Consider the following 12,883-nt stretch of genomic DNA (forward strand, 5'->3'; position numbering starts at 1 on the left):
AGATACTGTTGGCCATGCGATCGCATGGGAATTACTCTTCAAGGCCATGCGATCGCATGGCCTCTATTTCCAGCTCACATGAGCTTGTTTTCTTATGCCGACGGTTTTTAAATATAATATAATATATATATTAATTTTAAGAATTAATTATATATTATATTATATTCATGTGCATAGTTGACTTGTAATTTTTAGTCCGTTACGTCGAGCGTTGAGAGTTGACTCTGGTCCCGGTTCTGGATTTTCGAACGTCCTTGCGTATAATTTAATATCTTGTACTTTGCGTTTCGCGTCTTGTACTCTTGTAATTTTGAGACGTTTCTCATCAATAATTGGAACCTCTTTGATTGTACTTTGTACTTTTGAGCTTTTTGGTCGTTTGCGTCTTCAATTCGTCGAATCTGTCTTTTGTCTTCACCTTTTAATATTTAAACGAATATTCCTTGTAAATAGGACAACTGCAACTAAAAGCTTGTCTTTCTTGAAGGATAATGCTATGAAATATATGTTCGTTTTTAGCATTATCACTCTACAAGATTGGAAGTAAGCTAGCAAACTTGAAAGTATTCTTGATTTTATGAAACTAGAACTTGTAGAATTTATGAAGAACACTTAGAACTTGAAGATAGAACTTGAGAGAGATCAATTAGATGAAGAAAATTGAAGAATGAAAGTGTTTGTAGGTATTTTTGGTCATTGGTATATGGATTAGATATAAAGGATGTGTAATTTCGTTTATATGTAAATAAGTCATGAATGATTACTCATATTTTTGTAATTTTATGAGATATTTCATGCTAGTTGCCAAATGATGGTTCCCACATGTGTTAGGTGACTCACATGGGCTGCTAAGAGCTGATCATTGGAGTGTATATACCAATAGTACATACATCTAAAAGCTGTGTATTGTACGAGTACGAATACGGGTGTATACGAGTAGAATTGTTGATGAAACTGAACGAGGATGTAATTGTAAGCATTTTTGTTAAGTAGAAGTATTTTGATAAGTGTCTTGAAGTCTTTCAAAAGTGTATGAATACATATTAAAACACTACATGTATATACATTTTAACTGAGTCGTTAAGTCATCGTTAGTCGTTACATGTAAATGTTGATTTGAAACCTTTAAGTTAACGATCTTGTTAAATGTTGTTAACCCATTTTTATTAAATCAAATGAGATGTTAAATTATTACATTATCATGATATCATGATGTATTAATATATCTTAATATGATATATATATACATTAAATGTCGTTACAACGATAATCGTTACATATATGTCTCGTTTCAAAATCATTAAGTTAGTAGTCTTGTTTTTACATATGTAGTTCATTGTTAATATACTTAATGATATGTTTACTTATCATAATATCATGTTAACTATATATATATATATATATATATATATATATATATATATATATATATATATATATATATATATATATATATATATATATATATATATATATATATATATATATATATATGTCATCATATAGTTTTTACAAGTTTTAACATTCGTGAATCACCGGTCAACTTGGATGGTCAAATGTCTATATGAAACATATTTCAATTAATCAAGTCTTAACAAGTTTGATTGCTTAACATGTTGGAAACACTTAATCATGTAAATAACAATTTCATTTAATATATATAAACATGGAAAAGTTCGGGTTACTACAGTACCTACCCGTTAAATAAATTTCGTCCCGAAATTTTAAGCAGTTGGAGGTGTTGACGTATCTTCTGAAAATAAGTGCGGGTATTTCTTCTTCATCTGATCTTCTCGTTCCCATGTGAACTCGGGTCCTCTACGAGCATTCCATCGAACCTTAACAATTGATATCTTGTTTTGTTCAAGTCTTTTAACCTCACGATCCATTATTTCGACGGGTTCTTCGATGAATTGAAGTTTTTCGTTGATTTGGACCGCTCAATGGACCGCTCGTTGGGCCTGATAGGTGGTGGTATCACACCCTTCTCAAAGGAACCGTACGTGAGACTCTCGCGTCATACGGCTCCGTCCCGGAATCAGGACCCCTTTCCTTTGACCAACGGGTCCTCAAACCAACTTGTCCTTCCTTTCTATTTCTCGTTAAGCGGTTTTTTTTTTCATTCATTGATTGATTCAAGGTAGCTTGCTTCCAAGTCTAAGCGCTAGCTCTTACTTCGTCTTTCCCTTAATAAATCATCAAATTTGGTGCTTTTTGATCCCCAGTTGCTATGGGGAACAAAGGATGAAATACAATCGATTCCTCCATTTAAGTGGTTCTCGCTCACCGTTTCTTGTTGAAGTTACCATCTTTTTTTGATTGATTTTGCTGCGTCTCCAGAATCGATTGGAATCTGATACCACTGATATGTTCAATCTTAGTTCTTAAACCGTAATTGAACAATCGATTAAACCTTAAAGCCTATGAACTAGAAAGGTTCGTAGTAGAATCGGTGAAGTTTTATTGATTACTGAAATTGAGATTAAGAGAGAATAAGTTTGTTACAACTTACAACAGAAAACACACTAACTGATGTAATCCCTTGACTATCTATTTAACAATTGCAATTAGAAATTGAATTGGGCGAGAATTGCAGCTGCTCAGCATAAAGGACTGCACGTGCTCCGCATGTGGCATCTCTTAAACTTCCCACATGCTCTGCACGTGTTGTACATATCATATATTTTTTTAGTTTGTGACGGAGCAACCTATAATTAAGCTCTATCTCTCGATATTAATCACTATTAAGCAAGTACTTAATAATACTATGAACCAGCACTAAATACTATTATTGGCAGTTGACATAAAAAGCTCTAGCTACTTTATTGAACTGAGTTTCAAAATACGTTAAGCTTGGCTCAAGCTCAAGTAGCTTAGGGGTGGTGTGGCCAGTTTACACACTTAGGCACTCTCTTAAAGGCAAACAATAAAAAAATATATAAATAAATAAAAGTAATGATTATTAATTGATCATTATAATAATAATAAAGTTAGACTTTTTCGCTAAGTTGGTCCTTTGATTTTACCCTGTATTGCATGCGGTGTTCCTATCTTTTTCTGGCAAACTTGATCCCTTCGTTTAACAAATATTGCGTGGGTGGTCCCTCCGTCTAAATTCTGTTAAAAATCGTTAAACCAAAAAATAAAACTAAATTTAAAAAACAAAAACTAAACTTAAATCAACACAAACCTAGATCTGATTTTAAGAGACAACGATGCAAAACAGGGTAAAACTAAGGGATCAATGGAGGGAAAAAAAAAATCTAGAAATAAAAAACACTAGGCAATTAAGGCAAAGAAAAAAATGGGAATTTTAATATGATAAAGTACAAGAGAAAAAGAACAAAGGAACATGGATGATGACTTGGTGGTGTGAGCCAGTAATTATAAAAAGACGAAATATTTCACTTTCGAAAAGTCATGATTCTTTAAATACATGCCAATTTGAAGGGGTCCACTAGAATAGATATTTGGACTTTTTGTCCATTGAAATCCATATACCAAGTGAAAGTTGAACTGTTGTCTTCACTAGCATCATCAGATGACAAAATAATGATATACTCTGAATTAGGAAAAAAAAACAATATATAGCCTCAGGTTGCATATACATCGGTAGTATCAACATATACAAAAGTAGAAAAGAAAATATGCCAGAATACTGTGTAACTGGTGGTACCGGGTTCATAGCAGGATACATCGTCAAAACGTTGCTTGAACAAGGTCATACCGTTCGAACCACCGTCCGAGATCCAGGTATGCCCTTTAGTCCTGGATATTGTCCAAATATAGACATATTATGGATAGTTTAGATTAAAGCAATAATAGAATTTTTTTTTTTGGACATCAGTTAGTTGGAATCACCCAGCGGACTTAACCACCACGCGATTATCTCCCGCAGTTGTTATACCCCAAATTCGGGATGCATAAAATACTAGTCATTTACTAATTAGAGCTAATCACAAACAAAGCATTAAAATCAAGACTCGGTAGACGTTATGATCAACATCGGTTAAGAGCTTTAGACAAATTTCAAGTAGTAGTTCTAAGAAACAGAGGAAGTCAAAGAGCAAACATAACTTTTATTTTACCAAGGTCTAAGGGTTTGTGTTCCAAATTACAAACCTTACAGCTTCTAAACGGTTTAAATGGCTTGTCTATTTCTATTTCTAACTTATGAGGCGGTTCTATAAACATATATTTTAGACATATGTTTAAACATATGATATAATCATCCCATGGTAACTTAGTGGTTGGCATCGTAACATCATGACAAGAAACAGTCACCGAATAACACGGTTAAGTCATGTACATACTCGAGTCGCTTAAATAGGAAAAAGCTTCTACACTTATTAAAATATGATTTGGACACATGGAACATTTTTATATGTTCTTGGTGAGTACATAAAATTAACTACATTTATACCAAAAAAAACAAGGTCCGGTTATTAAGCACATAATGGGATTTAATAAATAGTTGGTTGTCCACTTTTCATTTTTAAAACATACGAGTAAGATATTTGCATATCCTTATATATAGAAGTTTGCACAGATCTACAAAGTGATAAAGATGTATCTATTTCCCTACATTCAAAATCATTGTTACTTAATGTAAAAAATTGATTACATATGCATGATTTTTCAGAAAATGTTGAAAAAGTAGGGTACCTGTTGGAGCTTAAAGGAGCAAACGATAGACTAAAGCTTATGAAGGCCGATCTGATGGTACAAGGAAGTTTTGACGAGGCTGTAGATGGTGTTGATGGGGTTTTCCACACAGCATCCCCAGTGGCAGTTCCATACGATAACAATATCCAGGCAATTTTACTTTCAGATTATCAAGAGCATTTAAAACTCATTTACTTATCTCACATATTTTATACTATACTCCATCAAGTATAGCATAATATATACGCTCCAAATCGAAAGCTCTAATTATTGGAGTGAAAAAAGCTCTTTTTTTTTTTTTTTTTTTTAGGGAAACAGCCTGAGATTTATAAAAATCTTAGTCGAAAGACTTTCTTGAAAACTTATGCGTACAGATTTAAAAAAAAAAAAAAAAAAAAAAAAGCTAATGAAGTTATTTTCCATTGGAGTACAAAGATATTTTGAGAAGCTTTTTTGGTGAAAAAACACTGTGCTTACAAAACAGCTTTTCACTCTAACCACGGTTGTAAAAGTCGCCCACTCAAGCAACGTGTCGGTTTGGGGACTAGCCCATCCCGACTCGCCCAAAAACTACTTAAAAGTCGATCAACACTAAAAAGTCAGTTGAAAGTCGGTCAAAATTAGACTTAGTCGGGTCTCAAAGTCAAAGTTAGGTGAAGAATTAGATTTTGTGCATATATGTGAAATACTTTTAATAATTAGATTTTGTGCATATATTGTTAAAATATTTATGCTTTATATTTGATATATTTATAATGTTTGTTTTATTTATTAATAAAAGTCAATGTTGGTCAACGTCCGACTCGTCCCTCAAAGGTGCCGACCGATTCATCCCCGACTCGTGACTTTTACAACCTTGGCTCTAACAATAAGTATCTTTTGCAGGAAACACTAATTGATCCATGTATAAAAGGTACCATGAACGTACTAACCTCATGCAAGAAATCAAAAAGCATTAAACGAGTAGTGCTGACATCATCATGCTCTGCAATTCGATACCATTATGACGCCCAACAAGTTTCTCCTCTAAATGAATCGCACTGGAGCGATACTGAATACTGCAAACAATACAACGTAAGGGAACAAAACATAACAGAGGTGATCATCATTATCATTATATTATATTAACTCTTTTAATTACACACAGCTTTGGTATGCATACGCAAAAACAATAGCAGAAAAAGACGCGTGGAGTGTAGCAAAGGAAAATGGGATTGATCTGGTTGTTGTGAATCCTTCTTTTGTTGTGGGCCCGTTACTTGCACCGCAACCAACAAGTACACTTCAGATGATACTTGCTTGTGTTACAGGTACTAAAATTGACCTTCGGTTGGTAGTTAGTACATATAGATGGGGTCCTAGTAGTTAGTACATGTAGATGGGGTCCAACGTTGCTTTATTCACATATAAGTAAAAAAGCATCAAACTTTCAAATACCAAAAAGTTGGAGTATTCGATACATTTACCAGGGGGAAAATGCTGATGTGGCAGATGACGTGGCAGTACCTCTGAATATCTTACTTTTCTTACATCATGCTGAGAAGCTATCAACCTTTTCTTAAGATTAGAATCTAATGACAATATTCGCGAACCGAAATAGAAGTTGGATAACAATTAATGAAGTTCTATACAGTTTGCCATTTAGAAGACACAGCAGTTTGTAGTACTCTGTAATAAAAATTAGCAAGTGGTGGTAATAAAAATGAGTAATTGACATTTAAAAACACTTGCATTCAACCAAATAACTCAACTTTAAATGCAAAAAAGACCCACGAAAACAACAATTATACTCGGCACTCTTCGTTTGGATGCTTAGTCTTGCAAATTGCATTTTTTGAAATTGTGCAATAATGATGGTCTACTAATAACAGATAGTCAACAAATTGTACCATGTTAGATATTGAATTTCATGATGACTTTTAAATTTTATATCAGGTGCGGTAGAAGAATACAGGAATACTAGAATAGGATTCGTGCATATAGACGATGTGGTGGCTGCTCATATTATCGCAATGGAGAATAAAGAAGCTGCAGGAAGACTCATATGTTCAAGTACAGTGGCACACTTGTCTGAAATCTTTCAAATGCTCAAATCAAAATACCCGTTATACCCTTATGTAGACAAGTAAGCACACGCGTACCTCTTTCTATTCCAAAAGTCAAGTATTATATGCAAGGTTGCAAAAATTCGCTACTTGGGATGTTGACCAAGTTTGACTTTGACCGATTTTGACCAAGATTTGACTAAGTTTGACCGAGTAATTCCGAGTTTTGCAACCGTGATTATATGTGGCATCCTACTTATCAAATATATGTGTATACGATTAGGTGTGGCAGCCAAAAAGGTGACGATAATCCACATAGTATGGATTGCACCAAGATATTAAAGCTGGGATTACCTGCGTTGAAAACACTCGAACAAATGTTTGATGACTGTATCATAAGTTTCCAAAATAAAGGGTTTCTGCAAGGTTCATCGTAAGTAATAAATTGAGCTGCCGTTCAAAATAAAAAAGTACTAGTAATAAATTGAGCTTTATAGGTTGAGTGTACCAAACTTTACACAATTTTATTACTAGTGTTTGCATACAACTTTGAATTCTTGTCTCGTATGTATTAGAATTCCAAAACCATCCATCATATGTCTTTTGGCTACATAACTTAATATTCTCCTTGTAATAAGTTCTACGCATACATTATTAAGGTAAATGCATATAATTTACAGTTTTAAAATTTGAAGACATACAATGTGAGGTTTTGAAATAGGATGTACACAGCAGTAATTAGGAGTAAAGTTTGATATAAGGTCATATTGTTGAACTTATCGATAACAGATGTATATATATCCAGGAACATAAACATATACTACAAATTCCATGAGCATATGATTCAAAAAAGTAAAAAGAATTAAAAGAGATCTAAACATTTATCGTGCAATATAGTTAGTAATAACAAATCTTCCTTGCTATCAAGATTTACATATTAATGACAACATACCATTGTGCTGGATGTGCAAAGTAGAGCTCTGGAGAATAACAGTAAGCGCACTCCGTATTCAACAATTAATGACATCATTAGATTAGATATTAGATTAGATATAAGAATTAGATATAAGATGATAACATAAAATAAAATCAAACAAGTGATAACATCAAACGTAATGGCCAACTGAAACTGCAACCTTTATTATCTTATAATGTGTATGAAGAACACCATATACAACAAGTCAAATATACTTTCCCAACACCGAATAAAGAAGTGAATCAATATAAAAGCAATAGTCATCATGTTATTAACTACATGAAGCATAAAAGGAAAAAAAAATAACAATGTCATTTGAAAAAACAAGACAGACAGACTCAACAAATAACTGATAAACCAGTGACTGTTGCAGGATTAAATCATGTACAAATGCTCAGTCACCAAATGGTTATTACTTATTTGTTCATAATTGGGAAGTCAAGAAAACAAACATTCCCTCTTTTGTCATTTATTATTTAATCTCATCATCATCATCAACATCATCATCAACCACGGATCCTGAGGTCATCATCAAGTCTGCTAAATTGACCCATGAGTTTACCATGATTATCTATACCAAGCATATCAATACCTAAACCTACCCATGGTGGCTTGTTACCTTCATCTCTACAATCTTCCATTGAAGATGTTGAATTAGCATTAGCATTAGCATTACTAGTTGTCCCACTAACTGGTTCACCATTAGAACCACTAAAAGGTTCAATCTTTGGTGATTTTAAAGGTGGCCCACTTTCAAATGAAGCCCTATAACCCGACCCGAATCCCTGCTTCATTGACTGAAGAACCCTAGAAGCTTCTTCTTCCTCAAGATCACAAGTTTCAGATTCAGACTCCACTTCCGATTCCGGATTCTTTACCAATTCACGATATTTAGCCGTTTTCTTCCAATGTACATGCGTACCCGACCCGGATTTAGCCCGGGTTTGGGCCACCAACTTAATTTGAAACTCTTCCTTTTTAGCCATATAAGCTTTAGAAGCTTCTTCGGCAGTTGTATACGTACCCAACCATATCCGTTTCTTGGTAAACGGGTCACGGATCTCCGCGGCCCATTTACCCCATTTTCTTAACCTAACTCCGGTGTATTTCTTCCGTTCGGTCGAATCTTTTGAATCCTTCCGTTCATCCGGTTCAGCCGGTTCATCCGGTTCGGCCGGTTCACCGTTACCTTCCGGTTTAACTCCAATCACGATCTCGCACACAATTCGGCGAGTTGATGATCGGTTTCCGTCATCAGCTTCATCGGAGGATGAGTCGGTGGCTTCAGGATCGGAACAAATGACTCGAATTTTGCGAAGGTTTTTGCCAATTAGGTCAGATTGTTGTTGATTGAAGGTTGAATTTCGGAATCGTTTGCTTACACGGTGGTCTGCCATGAAAATTAGGGCTAGGTTTTGGTGATTAAGATTTGAATTTGATGAGCTGCCTTGTTAGACACACAAAAACAGATACAGATACAGATGTATGGATGGTTGTGAAATTGAGGGATTTTATTTATTTATATATTTTTCCGCAAGGGTTTGTAATAAGAGTATTAAACTATTATGACTAATGGAATATTCTTGACTTTGGGACTTTTTAATTTTGTAGCCCATTGGGCTCATTGATAGAAGGAACATGGGGCCATGTTGGTCTAATGTTTTTATTTTTATTTTTTATATTATTTTATTTATGTTATAATTCAGTAGGCTTATAACTACTTTTAATGGTTATAAGAACAAAGAGAGAAAAAGAGAGAATATGGAGAGAAGAAATATTGATATTGATATTTCAAGAGAAATGGTGCACCTTAAATGGTTACCATACATGTCTATTTATAGTATAAAATATTACTATGCAAGAAATATAATAATAATAAAATTAACATCCAATCTAGATATTTTATAACACAATCTAGATATTTTATAACACTCCCTCTTGGATGACAATTTTATTAGAGAATAACTAGTACTGCCTCGTTAAAAACCTTGCTAAAGAAAACCCATTGGGATAAAACTTTAGCTAAGGGAAAAAGAGTGCAGTATAGAGTTGACTCCCCCTCAAGTAGGCAACGCCTGAGTTGTTACATCTTCTGAACATGCCTCATGCCAATATTATGAACGTGTGTTCTGAAAATAGCAGTTGGCAGTGCTTTGGTATAAAGATCAGCAGAGTTGTTGATTGAACGTATCTCATTTTAATCTGGTTGTCTTTTACGAGATCTTGAGTATATGAGAAGAATCTGAGGTTTTTATCTGAAACTGTATCATCTAAATCTTTTATGTACAAGTTTAGCCCCTGTGATTTGTCTACAGTCTCCTTCATGGTTTGTTCAAACCGTTGTTTCAGTTCCTATTCCCTTTCAGTCTTTTTCTGAGCCTTACCAATATACCATTCTTTTCCATCAAACTTATGACCGTTAAGACCGTCTATGGCTTTGGCGCCTCGTCAGTATTTATATTTTGTTCAGTCACTTTTGATACTCTTCTTTCATTTGTATTATGCAAGCTGCATTATCTTCATATATAGTTGTTGGTGAAGATAGTTGTTAGTCTTTTGTAGCGTTCTAGTCCACAAGAATCAATAATGATTTGTGTCATTGATCTCAACCAAACACATTTTTGAGTAGTTTCATATAATGCAATCACTTCGTCATGATTTGATGATGTTGCAACAAGTGTTTGTTTTAAGAACGCCATGATTTTGTGGTACCTCCATTTAGGAATACATATCGAGTTTGAGATTTATCTTTATGAGGATTTGATGAATGACCTGTATATACATAATCAACCAAATCTTGTTTTGAAACGTTAGAATAAAATAATTTTAAATCAGCAGTTTCTCAAGGGTATCAAAATATGTGTTTGATCCCGCTCCATTGTCATTTGAGCTGAATCTTGCCAACAAATTAACTGCAAGAGAAATGTCAGGTCTTGTACAATCTATAAGATACATAAGAACCTCAATTGCACTAAAATATGGAACTTCCGATCTGTTAAGATTTTCATGATCTTCGCAGGGATGAAATAGATCAGTGTCAATATTGAGTGATCTAACAACAATGAGTTTGTCTTTAAAAAAAATGTTTTAAAATCTTTTCGGTATAAGTTGTTTGATGTACAAGTAAACCATTAGGCATATGCTCAATTTGCAATCCAAGGTAATACTTGGTTTTTTCAAGATCTTTCATTTCAAAATAATTCTTTAGAAGTTGAATGATTTCATAGATCTCTTTATTTGTTCATATGATGTTAAGAACATTGACATAAACAACTACGATCTCATATCCGAACATTGTTTTTATAAAACATACGTGCAAAATAAGTTTATATTTATACCCTTTTTTTATCAAGTAGTCATCTAATCGGTTATACCACATACGTCCCGTTTGTATAAACCCATTTAGAAATCTTTGTGATTTAATGGAATATATTCCCTTGGATTTTACATTAGATGCTTATGATACCTTAACTCTTTAGGTATATTCATATATATCATTATTAAGTGATCCATACAGATAAGTAGTAACAACATTCATGAGATGCATTTAAATAACTACCAGGTTGATTAAGTATCTAATAAGTAATTGTATCCATTACAGGAGGATAAGTTTTCCTCCTAATTCATTTCTGTTCTTTGTGGAAAATATTGAGTTACAAGTCTAGTTTTGCCTTGTAACTTCATTTGCACATTTCTTTTCGGATAAAAATTCATTTGTATCCCATACGTTTCACATCTTTAAAAGTGATAACGATTTATCCGAAAACTTTTCTTTTATCGAGCGATTCTAATTCAGCTCGTATTGCTCCTTTCCATTGAGCTCAATCATGTCCATTTTGTATATTCAATGACAGATTTTAGTTCCAGATCATCATCTTTATTCATGATGTCATTGTAACATTATATGAAAATATCTCATAGAAATTTTAATTTCATTTCGGTTCCATAATATTGCATAATTTATCGCAATTTTAGTATTTACATTTATCAATATCCTCTGCAGAAGGAATATTGATTTGTGGTTCTTCTTGAACACTTTCTTTTACCTCATTATCAGCTGATTTTCTTTTTCGAGGATTTTTATCTTCGGAACCAATTGATCTTCCACGTTTGATGCGTGGCAAAGACTCAACAGTGACATTATTGCCAGCTTTTGGAATTTCAGTTCGAGCTGAAGCATTTATCGCTGGTATATATGATTTAGTCACCTTTTTTTTTTATATCTGTAAATGCATAAAGTAATTAATTTGCAAGTTCTTGCATATGCATTATTTTTTGAACTTTCGTTTCACATTCTTTTTTGCGAGTTCAATATACCTTAATTGATGTTCACATCATGAAGCATCATTTTATTATTTTTTTTTTACTTCACCCCCCCAATCTAGGGAACAATGTTTTATTAAAATGACAATCAGCAAAACGTGCTGTAAAAACATCACCCATCATGGGTTCAGTATATCTTATGATTGAAGATGTTTTATATTCAAAATATATTACCATCTTTCTTTGAAAAAACATTTTATTGTGTTGTGGTGATACAATTGGAACATACACTGCACAACCAATGTTCTACGGTGGAAAATATTTGGCTCTTGGCCAAAATCAAGTAGTAAGTGAAAATATTTATGACTTCCACATGGTATAATGCGAATTAATATCGCAGCATGTAAATTTACGTGTCCACATATAAATATTGATAGTTTTGTACTCATTATCAATTGTCTAGTTATTAGCTGCAAGCGTTTATCTATTGATTTAGCTAAACCAATTTTGTGTATGCATATGAGTAACTGGATGTTCAACAACAATCCCTGTAGATATATAATGATCATTAAATGCTTGAGATGTTAACTCACCAGCATTATCAAGTCTCATCCTTTTAATGGTGTAATCAGAATAATGTGTTCTCAATTTAATAATTTGTGCAAGAAACTTTGCAAATGCCATATTACGGCTTGATAACATATAAATATGAGACCATCCGCTAGATGCGTCTATTAGAACCATGAAATATCAAAATAGTTCACATGATGGATGAATTGGTTCATATATCTTACCTTGAATTCTTTCAAGAAACATTTGTGATTCTTTTTCACAATATACTTTTCATTAATCACCATATGTGCTTTCCATTAATCACCATATGTGTTTTTTTTTTCCATAAATCACCATATGTGCTTTTTCATCATATATCCTT

At 33.3% G+C, this 12,883-nt stretch overlaps 1 protein-coding gene across 1 annotated transcript; it reads left to right on the top strand.

Annotated features, from left to right (window-relative positions):
• Positions 1-3,533: 3,533 nt before the first annotated feature.
• LOC139847095 (tetraketide alpha-pyrone reductase 2-like) lies at positions 3,534-7,264 on the top strand. The gene is made up of 6 exons (XM_071836700.1): positions 3,534-3,753; positions 4,643-4,815; positions 5,551-5,739; positions 5,813-5,975; positions 6,601-6,790; positions 6,994-7,264. Exons 1-6 carry the CDS (start codon positions 3,648-3,650, stop codon positions 7,145-7,147), a joined length of 975 nt encoding a protein of 324 aa, XP_071692801.1. The 5' UTR covers positions 3,534-3,647; the 3' UTR covers positions 7,148-7,264.
• The last annotated feature ends 5,619 nt before the right edge of the window (positions 7,265-12,883 follow it).

The sequence above is a fragment of the Rutidosis leptorrhynchoides genome, chromosome 5 (assembly GCF_046630445.1).
Source record: "Rutidosis leptorrhynchoides isolate AG116_Rl617_1_P2 chromosome 5, CSIRO_AGI_Rlap_v1, whole genome shotgun sequence".
Taxonomy (NCBI): domain Eukaryota; kingdom Viridiplantae; phylum Streptophyta; class Magnoliopsida; order Asterales; family Asteraceae; genus Rutidosis; species Rutidosis leptorrhynchoides.

Coding starts and splice junctions, on each gene's coding strand:
- LOC139847095 (XM_071836700.1), top strand. CDS start 3,648: ATGCCAGAATACTGTGTAACTGGTGGTACCGGGTTCATAGCAGGATAC. Junction 3,754..4,642: donor AACCACCGTCCGAGATCCAG/GTATGCCCTTTA, acceptor ATGATTTTTCAG/AAAATGTTGAAAAAGTAGGG. Junction 6,791..6,993: donor TTATACCCTTATGTAGACAA/GTAAGCACACGC, acceptor GTATACGATTAG/GTGTGGCAGCCAAAAAGGTG.